This window comes from Sebastes umbrosus, chromosome 6, assembly GCF_015220745.1.
Source record: "Sebastes umbrosus isolate fSebUmb1 chromosome 6, fSebUmb1.pri, whole genome shotgun sequence".
Lineage (NCBI taxonomy): Eukaryota > Metazoa > Chordata > Actinopteri > Perciformes > Sebastidae > Sebastes > Sebastes umbrosus.
Window position 1 is genome coordinate 22,526,883 of NC_051274.1, and position 13,330 is coordinate 22,540,212.

General features: G+C 41.1%; 1 protein-coding gene across 5 annotated transcripts in view; it reads right to left on the reverse strand.

Moving 5' to 3' along the window:
• The window catches only part of fmnl3 (formin-like 3), a 42,320-nt gene that overhangs the window by 12,988 nt on the left and 16,002 nt on the right, over positions 1-13,330 (reverse strand). For 4 of the 5 annotated variants that reach the window (XM_037773790.1, XM_037773789.1, XM_037773787.1 and 1 more), the window contains exons 2-12: positions 10,001-10,084; positions 9,786-9,866; positions 8,774-8,850; positions 5,953-6,036; positions 5,367-5,513; positions 4,377-4,485; positions 4,159-4,235; positions 3,289-3,382; positions 1,065-1,139; positions 852-962; positions 605-754 (exon numbers count right to left, since the gene is read on the reverse strand). In XM_037773790.1, coding sequence (XP_037629718.1) covers positions 605-754; positions 852-962; positions 1,065-1,139; positions 3,289-3,382; positions 4,159-4,235; positions 4,377-4,485; positions 5,367-5,513; positions 5,953-6,036; positions 8,774-8,850; positions 9,786-9,866; positions 10,001-10,084 — 1,089 coding nt within the window. The remainder of the gene's footprint in view (positions 1-604; positions 755-851; positions 963-1,064; positions 1,140-3,288; positions 3,383-4,158; positions 4,236-4,376; positions 4,486-5,366; positions 5,514-5,952; positions 6,037-8,773; positions 8,851-9,785; positions 9,867-10,000; positions 10,085-13,330) is intronic. The other variant, XM_037773791.1, reaches the window with a different exon arrangement.

Genomic DNA, 13,330 nt, shown 5'->3' on the forward strand with positions numbered 1-13,330 from the left:
GAAAGAAGACGGAGAGAACAACAACAGAGAGATGAGAGGAGGCGAATTCAAGAATTGATCCACAGCACGGGCATCTCTCCCAGTTCCACTCCCTCCCCTATACACTGTGCATCATCAATATGAAATAAGAGATACCCAGCAGCATGACGCAGCAACAGCATGACACAGCTTTTAGTTTTGATTTTGAACAGATTACACATGTTGCACAGGAATTCACAGATATTCTTCACCCTCATCCTCCCCCATCATTCCTGACCCCTGAGAGCAGAGTTTGTTATGAAATTCCTCGAGTGATGTCAGGGCTGCCCACGACCTTTCTATGAGTAGAAGGTCTTTGCAAAGCAGCGTGGGATACGAAGGCAATTGCCCAGAAAGAATGAGCCAACAACAAGAACAATATTAAGCTTGTTTCACGCACAGTATTTTGCAGCATTCTCCACCCCGTCATTATTCTGAAACACTTGTAAAATGCAAACACCGAGTAGATTTTTTTAATCACCACGTAGAAACAGCCAAGTTAAGTACACGTCTGGTGAACCACAACAATCTCATGAACGGGACCAAGAGAGCCGTGTTGGTGGTCCAGACTGGGTGGTGCACTTACATGAGACAGGTGCTCCTCCAGTTCATCCACCTTCTCCAGAGCTGCATTCTTCGTCTCCGCGTCTTCCAGCAGACCACCCACGTCAAACACGTTATCCAGGTAGGCCTGGATCTGCACCGACAGCTTGTCGCTCTCCGTGTGTTTACATTTCTGACGTGAGGGAGAATGAATCGGCATTAGAGATGTACTGAACAATACTGTACAAATAGTCTCCTCTAGATGATATACCACAGCATCGTCACCGTACCTCCAGGTAATCATCCAGTCCCAGCTTGGTGAATTCATACTGCAGATGGACTCTGAAGTTCATGTCCTCAACCGAGTGGACCACAATGTTGATGAACTGCATGCAAGCAACCTGGACCGCAGACACAGACAGAGATACATCAAAATATATTAAATCAGACAGACAGACAGACCCAAAAGAATACATACATCCATAATACAAAGCTTATCCTACCATGTAGTCGATGTTTCCCTCCTCACAGCGGAAGTAATCCATCAGTCTCTCAAAGCGCTGCTTCTCCTTACACACCTAAAATGCAAAAGATGCAACAATACAGAGGTTGTTTTTTGAATAGTGATGATTTCCAAAAGTATTTTAAAGGCACAGTTTGTAAGATTTGGCAGCATTAAGCAGTGTGGTTGCACTTCAGGAGCAACGGAAGTCAAAAGGAGGCTGGTGGTACCAAGGTTTTGCACTCTACGGTTCACGTTATCGCAGTTTCACAAGTGTGTCAGTACGGTGGCATTCCGGTAATGTAGAAACGCGAAAGGCTCTCTCTAGAGCCAGTGGTTGGTTTGTCCATTCTGGGCTACTGTAGAAACATGGCAGAGCAACATGGCAGACTCCGTGAAGAGGACCCGCTCCCCATGTAGATGTGAAGGGTGCATTCAAAGCTAACGAAAACACAACGATTCTTTGTTTCAGGTGATTATACACTAATGAAATCCTAGTTATGAATATTATATTCCATTTCTGCTAATGGATCCCTCAAAATCCTACACACTGTGCCTTTAAAAATGAATTATGATATTACAATTTCAGTTGAAATGTAGGAGGGAACAAAAAACATAACAGCACTGAAATGAACTGAACATGGAATAACAAAAAGCCCAACATGTAGAGAATCTGAATGAAAGGGTCAAAATGAGTTACTTAAAAACTCCTTGTCTTGTGTTAAAATATACAAATCTGACTTATGTTGGAGAGGTTGGAGTGGCTGTGGCAGGGCACTTTGCCTTTATCTTTTGGGAGTGCCCGAAACTCCTACAGCATTGACAAAATGTTTAAAAAAGACATTCAGTCTGTTTTGGTATTAATTTGACCCTGAACTCAGCACGTTTTGTTCTTGGTGTCTTATCTGAAAACATACCGAACAATAATTTAAGGTATCTATTAAGGATATTGCTTTTAATAGCAAAAGGAAAGATCACAGTCTCCCGGTCAAAGCGGCCTCCACATACTGTACAGTGGCGTGAAAACATTAAGTTGGTTTGTGCCATGAAGAAGATCAAGGCGAAGCTGCAATTGAAAACAGAGGTTTTTATGTAGAAATGGGCACTGCTTGTACGGGCTGTGCCAGAACTACGTACTTCAGAGTAAAGGCACCACTGTCTTTTTTCCCCTTTAATTTACTACTTATCTTATTATCTATTTCTACTTGCCAACAAGATCATAAACTCTCTTTGTTTGTGGGTTGCTCTGTTGTGTCTTGCAACAGAAATAAAGTTTAAAATATATGTCAAAGGTCCTCTAAAGTTCTCTATACATCTACTGTATTACATTAATGTGACAAATCATAAACATGAAACACATTCCAGGATCAAAGAAGAGCTTAGCTGTATATAAACAGAGAACAGCTTCCTCCATTTTTCAACAACAACCTCTTCTTATTATCATAATTCATGGGAAGGGAAGCCAGCGAAAGATAAAGACACGGGACCCATTTATTTAGCCAAATTCCTACACAAAAATACACTGCAGGGGGAAAAAATGTTTTCCATGTTCTAAAACGTGAATTTTCCAGTACTGTACATGCCCATTTCTGACAATCCTCACTACAAATAGTAGTGGTTGTGCTGTGCTGCAGCCGTGGTTGAATACCATACAGTAGGTGGCCTTCTTGAGTGATTTCAAAGACCTGTCACCTTGTATTAATGTATCATTTAAATAAACACCACTACAGAAATACCATATAGTTTTGACTAGTGGGTTGATTAGCTCTCGAGTCTCTCTGGGGCTTTTTCGACTGCGAGGTAATTGTCTTGTTCCGGTGTTTGGATGACTGTGTAGGCAGAAACCGAGAGGCTAAGCAAACCTTTGTGGTCCGCTGGCTCCCATCAGGGAGTTGATCCTTATCATTGTTCAAGGTTGGCTCACATCTGGTGTCTTAATGAGACTAATGACCTCAGACAGGCCACCGTAGAGCTTCGCTTACACCCTCAGTAGACATGAAATCTCCCAGAGCTCCTCCACTTTCATCCCTCTACACTGGCCCTTTATGCTCCCATGCACATCAGAGATGTGGGGAATGGTGGCAATTCAATTAATGTCAGTTAGATATTTTTATTTTTTAGCACATTCAATCCTCACAGGGTTAGACACGTATTACCACCAAATATAAACAGTGCAACTTTAGATGATACAGGCTTAAGTTTCATTAAAACATTGCTTTGGGCACCTCTTTGAAGTTGTCAAATGCTGAGAGGATGATCTCGTGACCTCCTCGGACCAGACAGACGGCAGCCAGCAGCTCAAGGACCAAGGCTTTTGTCCTAGAAGACAGGAGACACTCGTTAAGACAAACCTGGATAAAGTTCAACTGCAAACACCAACTCTCTCAAATTAAAGGTGCAAAAGCACAATATTTATATCATCTATGCTACCAGAATGTAAGTCCTCAAAATTAATGCAAATAAGAGCTGCAATGATTAATCAATTAGTTGTCTACTATTGAATTATTGAGTCATTTTTTAAAGAAAAAAAGGCACAATTCTCTGATTCCAGCTTCTTAAATGTGATTATTTTCTGGTTTCTGTACTCCTCTATGACAGTAAACTGAATATCTTTGAGTTGTTGACAAAACAAGACATTTGATGACGTCATCTTGGGCTTTGGGAAACACTGATTAACATTTTACACCATTTTCTGACATTTTATAGAGCAAACAACTAATTGATTAATCAAGAAAATAATCAACAGATTAATCGACATTGAAATCAATCGTTAGTTGCAGCCCTGATGCAAATACATGAACTTATGAGTTGAAATCTATAATCCATACTGAAGTCTGAAGAGAGGGCAGGTCTTTATAGCTTTTTAAGTGGTCCTGGCGTTCATTATGAAGTGATCAGCCCTGGCGGTTTACCACTAATCTCCCTATAGTAAACATTCCTTTAACAGCCTGTATACACGCCTCTGATCCCCGACTTCAGAGAGAAGCTGAGCCCCATGGAGAACGAGAGGCATATCATATGAACTGGCTGCAGGGTTTCCCCTATTGTTTGACCCAGCCCTGCATCCATGGAGACGTGGGGGCCTCGGTTCTTACCGTGAGTTCTTATTGTTCAAGCTGAGAGCAATTTCGTTGACTGCGTGTGCGTGAGACATGACCATATTGAAGCCATACTGCATGAAGAAGATACACAGGGAGAGAGAAGAGAGAGAACAGGATGTGGTGAGAAAAACCTAAGAATATGTTGTGCACAGGAAACACATAATCCTCACATTTATCACATAATATCCGTGACAGATTGTGTATGTTGTTACCTGGTAATTCATGATTGCTCTCAAGCACATGATGCACACATGCACGTCGTCTTTTTGGCTCACGAGGCGGGAGTTCTTGATGGTTTTGCTGTTGGAAACTGTGCCATTGCTGCAACGGATGGCAGAAGTTAATATTCTGTAATCAAACTTTTTAAATTTGATGTTTAACCGTAGCTTGTTTCATTTATTTCTGGAGTTTATCTGGTACTGTAGTCATATGATTCTTGTTTTAAGTGTGTCACATAGAGAGAGGCAGAGAGAGAAAATTACAGAGCACTAAGTCTGACAGAAAAAACTTAGATGGCTTTTGAGGTTACAGATGCATCATGGGAGATGCCTGGTTTCGTTGCTGCTGTCAACAGACTGAGGTTTATGCACAGCACACACACTGCAGTTATGTAACTGTATTGCCCAGTCATCATGTGCACATAGTATTACTTTTTCTCGTGCAGTATATAAATGGATTTTACAGCGTCTCGTGATCCAACGTTTCTGAATCATAAAATTTCCCTAATACAGATTCAGCAGTAATTTTAATCTAAATGTTATGAAGCCTGAAAGTTTTCCTGTGGACTATTTTTTCTTTTCAGAGACTTTACGTCTTGTGTCTCTTCATCTCCTGTCTGTGTGTGGCTCATAGATGAGAAGACAACTGTCCACCATGTGCTGCAGCTCACAGCTGGCTCTCATCTGAAGACAGTGCAGACGCACATCTGGACAGATGTGGGAGGACCGTTAACAAAGAGAGACTCATAACGCCAAAAGGTCAAAGATTTTAGCATCTATCTCTGATACGGCTTGTCCTCGGATTGAGTCTGTGCAGAGTCTCGAGGTCATAACTTATCAACCATTCCGGCATCGTCTTGAAACCGAACAGCACCGAGACAACTGGCTTGCATGCTAATACGTGTTTACAGCATTCAAGGTTAGCAGAGCGAGGCGATAACAGGGAGAGGTAACAGCAGGGGAAGCTGGCTTAGCAATACGTACCGGAGGACAGACTGGCGGGCAGAGCGCACCAGTGTGTTGCAGAAGGGTTGGGTGCTGGAATGGTGCAGATCCTCTATGGACCTGCTCCAAGATTTAGCCTTATCCAAGAAGCCATCCTCCCCATTCTCCAGCCCCTCAAAATCCAACCTGGGCCGCATACAGACAGACAGAGAAGCCAACACAGAGGCACAGGGGGGTGTAGAGGAGAGGCAAGGGGGGGAGGTAAGGTCAGCAAGGCAGCTTGGTAGAGAGCCGGGGGTTATCACAAGAACTGTCATCGAGCTGCACGATAAAGCTCAGCACAGAGATTGTGTCCCGGTCAGGCAAAGGTATATAGCTCAGCACTACACCACGTAACACATTCAGTTTGCCAAGTGTGCACCAAGTCATACAAACACATCCAAAAAGCAAGAGCACATTTTTAGATGCACAAGCAGTTTATTACAGGACACGACGTGTTAAGCTGAATCCACTGCCCAACCCAGCTCCTTAGGAAAGCTTTTTGGCTACAGTACATCACGAAAGAGGTGTGTGTGTGTGTGTGTGTGTAGGTGTGTATAAAGTGTACTTGTATAAAAGTACTCACATGACAGCACACTGTGCGAAGGAGAGGTACTCCACCAGGACGTCAAGGCCTCTGTTCTCATCATTGAGGAACTCCCTGACCCACCTGTGACGCATGGGAACACAGAGGGGTTAGCAGGGCACCAAATCATGAACACACCCATATATCCTTTTATCCTTTAGGACTTCATTTTACCCATTAATGCAGAAAGAGAGAGAGAGAGACAGAGAGACAGAGAGAGAAACAATGGAGATTGGTGTAATTTCTAAGATCCATAAAAGCCTTCTTATAGGACTTGTACTTAAAGGATCAAGTAGGCGAGTGGATGTGTATTAATATTATTAAATATTTAGATATGCATGTTCACACTGATTTGTATGCATGTTTAAGCATGTATGAATTAGTACATAATGTCCTCTGACTTTCCTGATGCTTACTGAGATTCACTGTAGCACAGCAACGATTGAAAAAAAAAAAAAAAACTATTTTACTAATCGATTAATTGTTTAAGTCATTTTAAAAGCAAAAATGCCAAACATTTGATCTTCTAAGTTTTCAAATGTGAGGATTTGGTGCATTCTTGGTTTTTCATTAAAGTAAATTGAATAAATTGAGATTTTGGACTGTTGGTAAGACAAAACAAGACATTTAATGATGTCACACTGTGCGCTAGAATATTGTGATTGAGGCATTTTCCACCGTTACCTGATGTTTTAGAGACCAAATGAAATCGATTGATAATGAATCGCTAGTTGCAGCCCTATCCCGGTATTAAGAGCACATCTATTTTTCTTTCTTTCATTTTTTCTTGTTCTATTGCTTATAATTGGTAATATTGTTGATGAATAAATTCTGACTACGACACCTTCAAAAATGTTAAAACAAGATGATGAACGATGTATGAAAAAAAGAAAGACTTTGTGCTGACCAAGTTAAGATCTGTGAAGAAGTCAGACAGGGCAAAAAAAACACAGACGATTACACGGTTTTGAATGAACACACAGGTTAACCAAAATGATTAGGAAATAAAATAAGGAAATTGTTACACAAACAGTCTGTTGATCCATCTTGCCATTGTATTGCATGCACACAATTATACAGAAATTTAGGTTGCAACCACTTTTGGTTTTACCAAGAAAAATTGTGTAATCTGACAAAACTTTCAGCTTCTTTACAACCTGATTGTCAGCTGGTGTTTCTTCCCTGTCTGACTTATTATTTTAAAATGCCACCATGTTGCAATATCTCAGCAACGATGTTATAATAACTGATAGAAATTATAGCCAAAAATTACAAAAAATAAGACCCAAATTGTAATAAACCGGAATGATCCTTTAAGGCAGCTCTGATGGGGGTGTCGCCCCTCCCCTGACTGAAGGAACTTGGCAGGAATGTCATGGAAAGTAAACCAGACCGAGGCTTCACATTTCCTCCACATTTAACTCCAGTTTTTTGGAGAGAGAAACAACTCCAAACAAAGGAATTCCCACTGCGATGAGAGAAAGAATGTGGAGGGCATATGGCTTAAGGAGCTGGGCTCAGGTCGAACCCCTGACAGTCAACAGTATTTAGTCTGCCTCCCCCCTCAAACTCCCTTCACCTCCTCCCCTCTTCTTCAGGGAACTCCAGGGGGGGGGGCAGGATTGGGGTAAAAGGTTCTTAAAATAGTCTCGGAGTGCTGGTTATGATGACAGACTGCTAGTCAGCCAATGGCGAGTCAGACAGGAAAGCAATCAGAGCCTCAAAGTAGCGGAGGGAGGGAAAGGGAAGAGAGGTGAGGAGAAGAACTGAGGAAAGCAAACAAAGCAGTAAGAAGACTGGAAGGAGAAGAGGAGGGGGTGGACAAGGAGGAGGGCTTGATCATCAGTTTCCTGTCTACCACCACCACCACCACCCTCCCTCCCATTTCTCCCTCCTTGCCTCTGACCCTTCCTCTCTCTCTCTACTTCTCTCCGACCGGTTGCTATTTCAGATTTCCTTGGCAATTTCTGGAATAACAACATCAGAACGGGCCCAGGATTCAGACACACACAATAAACCAGCATCTGTTACACTTAATCCCATCCACAAAAAGTCTTCTGAAAATAGCTCTCTCTTTTCTTTCCCCCTGTGAGTCTTTCTGGGAAACTCATTGAAACCGACTCTTTATTGATGAGGCCTAATAGAATATGAGTTATTCATCTTGGAGCTCAATGAACGCTATGGAAAATCAAAGCCTTTTTACAGGCTCCTTTTGGTTTTGGGAATTCAGTGGCAAGTCACTGCAGCACATGTTTTATACGTGAGAGTAGCTGTGTGACATCAGATTGTAAAAGTCAAGGATCGTGTCTGCAACACTGAAGATAAAGAAAGGCTTTACATAACATCCACACGCACACCAAGTGGGTTTGTAGTGAGCTGCACAGTATTGCATGTCTATGACAAAACAATAGAAAAGGATTGTTTGCTTTAAAATGTGAGAAATGTGTAAACATGAAAGTATCCTTGTGTGTGTGTTTTCACTGGGTTCAGCATTGGTCAGCCAGGCTTCCTGTCCCTCTGGCACACACAACAAAGCTTCCTGCTCAACACTATGGGGGAGTGGACGAGGCAGCACAATAGCTACCATCTGGGCATTATGAGGACCAGCTCTATGAAGTGGAGCTGCAGAGCTTGGCAAGTTAGAACAATGGGGGATATCTGGGCACCAGAAAGAGCACTGGGTCCCTGCAGCAGCAGAGAGTACAGAAAGGACTATTCTTTACCAGGCAAAAAACAATCATCTGGTTTCCTTCAGGTTCGTGCACCATTAAATGGACCTGTGTAATTGCCCAGATACACTGGAGAGATAAGTATTGATTACCCAATGTGGTTTGTCCTCAGTGAGATCTCCAGCTCCCTCAAGACTTTTGTAGATTCCTGCACACGTCTGCGAAACTTCTGAAACACATAATGAAAAGCACAGAGTTTTGCTGAAGAAATATCATTGTGCAAGTGCTGCTTAATAAAGAGGGAGAGTTTACAGTTTTTTTTTTAAAAGAGTACTCCACCGATTTAGCATTACACTTTTGTATCTTTGATGTACTGCAAGTAAAAAAGTATTAAAATCGATTTTTGATTTAAAATTTTTTTTTCAGCACTGACAGCTATGCTACTGTTAGATTATCAATTCTTGATTCATAAAGATCAACAGATCATTGGTTTCATGCACTGACAACTGTCATTTACATGTTTAATTTCTAAAAGAGCGTTGTTTTCTTTGCTGATGGGGCAGGAGGATTTTCAAGTTCTGTTATTTCTCCGTCATCTTCGACTCCGGCAGTGGCCATGGTGTCTTGATAAGTGCACCTGCAGTCAAGATAGGCTGTGTCTTTTTTTAAGTATTTTGTTGTTTTTTTCTTCAGACACGCGCAAGTAGGCGGGGCTGGAGAGAAAAAACAAATACTGGGAGAATCGCAGATCTCGCTTTTGACTTCGAAGGTCAAAATCGAGAGCTCATTTAGATTGATTTTCGATTTAGAATCAAAATCGTGACACCCCCTAGTGCTTACATTACCCACAATGCAACTCGACCACCGGCAGTTCATTCTGGGTTTTGGGTGTGTTGTGCTAGTACTGGCTAATGTAGCCTTGAGATGTTACCCTCGAGCGGAGATGAGGAGCGGGCTACAAAGGTCTGGCAACCTCACTTCACGTCTTCAGCCACAACCGACTTTATCACACTTTATCAGCCACAAAAGGCTTTATAAAACTTTTTTTTTCCACTTACGCAATATACCTCCCCAACACCTGTAAACAGACTGTGATGTGTGAAAATCGGTGGAATTCCCCTTTAAGTGGACTTTATATTTGAAAGGTCATTGGTACTCTCTCACCTTTCGAGTGACTCCAGGGTCTAAGTATCCTCGTAGCTTCTGGATGTAGGTGTGAGGCGGATTCTTCACCTGAAATCTCTCCTGAAAATACACAACAGAGTAAATATTGTAATGTGCAGTTTGCTGAAGTCACTGTGTTGGTGCAGAATGAGTAAAGTGATGACGGCAGGTGAGTGCTGGTTTGGTCATTTTTGAATAAGAGTTTATGAATGCACCTGGTCGCAGATCAGGTCCCACTTCTTCTCGTTGTCATACTGTCTGAGCAGCCGCGCTTTGTCCGGAGGCAGGTTCATAGAACTCTGAAAAAAAAGAAAAAAAAAAGGAATTAGTTTCATTTATAACCACATATTTCCCTTTTTCTGTTTATTTGACTATTTAAAGCAGCTGTGTGTGTGTCAGTGACTGGTGCTTTACAGGCCTCTGGCGCCAACAGCAGAGAGCCGCCGAAATTTTTGGGGACTTACACCATGACCTCATTTCCTGTGTTGGTTGACACTCAGCATCCTGCTGCAGGAGATGATCCGCATCTCCTCTGCACTCTCAAGTCTCAGCATCGTTCAAGCGACACTTTTCTTTTAACCACAACAAGCCACTACCAAAGGTCGAGCCTCTTACCAGACCTGTCATCTAATCCGGCCATAAAGAACACTTGAACGCCACACGAGACGTCCCGTGGCGGCCAGTTTAGTGTAGCTCAAATTAAACCCTAAATGCTCTAATTTGTGTTTGGCGACCAACCCACTAAATCTTTTTATGTCCTCATGACAACAGTAAAAAAATAACACAAACTATACGACACAAGCTTTTGACTAATAACTTCCTTTGCTGAGCCAAGAGCTTGTAAACACGCGTTGACATGGAAATCTTAAAAATGAAGAAGCACAACAATATGAGGGAGCTTGCCAGACCCTGAAACTGATCACCTCAGCGTTTCTCTTTGAAGAGACATGAGGGATTGTTTGCACTGGGAACCCTCATTTACACCCGCATCAACTGAACCCCGCCAGCCCGGCCACAAACGGCCTGTCAGCTTGACATTTAACCTCAAACTATAACTCAGCCTCCCGTCTAAAGCGCAGCACCCCGTTAACCCATCCCAGGCCAGACGTGATGCTCACACTGGCATTTTCCCACTGGTGGAGTGTTTGATGGATGGAAAAATGACATACTTGTTCCTATGACAACCACTCAGTCACTGGTGAGGGTGGAACAACACGTGTGTGTATTTTAAAGTTTTCCACATCGGTATTGTTCACTCCATCAGCACATCATGAATCATGTTGTCTACAAGAGGACTGAAGTGCTTCTGCATTTCTTGACAGCTGACTTATTATTTCATAATTAAATAGCATATTTTTGTTATCACAAATTACAACGCACACTCAATAACACATACAACCGTATCCTAGTATACACAAACAATTCTAGTTGTTGGAGGGAATGTGGGGGAAAATAATGCTGACCATGATACACATATATTCTTTATATGTGAACAAATACAAACCTACTGGTCGGGGTACCTAGAAAAACACGTTATACTCCTGGGAACATGTCACAAAAGCCTACAAAAAGAGGAATTATATATTTTTTGGATCGTGAGAACTACAGCACTCAAACAAATAACAAGAAGTTGGAAAAAATTGGAACCTCCCAACGTAAACACGGGGCTGGAAACAGTAGAAGATAAATATAGTACGGAAAAGGTCATTTATAAAATCAATAAGAACGAAAAGTTGCTGGAAAAAAGATGGGCCTTCTTAAATTAAGTAAAGGTAATTGACTAATAACATACTATATTATATGTAATATTAAATGGATCATGTTTTGTGAAGATGTTTTAAGTGATATGCATGATAGAAAATTAAGCCACAGTAGAAATATCAACTGAATTATCAAATGAAACTGTTTTGTTTTTTTGTTTGTTTGTTTACGTATGCACTGTGTTTAAATGATGTTTAAATAAGATGTTTGAATATATGTTTAAATAACAGAAAGGAAAAGAAATGTATCAACGATATGTGCTGACACAATAAAGTATATAAAAAAAATAACACATGCAGAAACCTTAAACTGCTGATGGATGCCAAAAAAAGGCCTTAAAAATGCAGAAATGCCTGACGAAGCTATAAGTGTAGGTGGGAAACAGTGCTGCAGAGATGTTGCATATGGGACCTTTGACATAACCTGCTTTATAAAACCCACGCAGACAGAATAGTGAAGCAACGTGCATACCAGATGTCCAGAATTACAGGAGGAATGTGTCCTGTTTATAGTAGTAGTTTATAGTAGTACATTTTCTCTCTTGTCTGACCCCCAAGCTACTCTCTCCTCCTTCGTCTCTCCTGGGAAAAATCTTTAGGAAAGTCATCGTACTAGGAAGTGAAGAGTGCTATCTCCCATCTGTATCTGTTTCTAAGAAATTATGGCTCTGAGCAGTTTTAACAAAGACTGGACATATACTAGTACAATAAATAATAATCTCCAGTTGGTGATCATCATAAGAAAACAGAAATATAAAAAAATCACATATTCTAAGAGCTTTCACTTTTTTCATTTAGGTCTATGAATAAAAATCATTAGGATTTAACTGCAGAGCTGAAACAGTTAGTTGGCTAATCGATTAGTAAATTGACAGAAAATTAATTTGCAACTATTTCAGTTGTTATTCAATTCAACAAAGCCTAATATTTTCTGGTTCCAGCTTTTCAAATGTGCAGATTTAATGACGTTTTATTACTGTATATCACTGTAAATGGAATATTTTTAGGTTTTGGACTGTTGGTCGGACGAAATAAGACATTTGAAGACGTCCCCTTGGGCTCTGGGAAACCGTGACTGATATTTTTCATTATTTTTGGACATTATATAGACAAAACAACTAATCGATTAATCGAGAAAACAAATTATCATTTGTTGCAGCCCTAATTTGTAGTCCACCTAAGCTATAAAGGTGCAGTATGCAGGATTTGGCGCCATGTAGCAGTGTGGTTGCAGATTGCAACCAACTGAAACTTCTCCCGTATGCCAAGCGTGTTGGAAAATTACGGTGGCCAATGCAAAAACATGAAAACGCGAATGGTCCTATTTAGAGCCAGTGTTTGGTTTGTCCATTCTGGCCTTGTAGAAACATGGCGAGGACCCACTTTCTATGTAGATATAAACGGCTCATTCTAAGGTAACGAAAACACAATAATTCTTATTTTCAGGTGATTATACACTAAAGAAAACATACTTATTAATATTATAGTCCATTTCTGCCAATAGATCCCCCTAAATGTTACACACTGTTCCTTTAAGTGAACTGATCCTTAGGCGTAATCGTAATGAAGTAATGACTGAGAAGTACCAATTGCACAAAGTACATCTCTTTAATAAACTCCAAATAATGTTTCATAAGCTTGAATTTTGATGCAAACACCTGGGTGGTAAATGAAAACAAATAAGCCCAGATATCTACTCCAGCATCTGTCCAGGCCCAAAGCCTAGTTCCTTTTGTTTTTCTCGATCAGTCATGCATACTAAAGTAGAACTGTGGGGCAAACAGG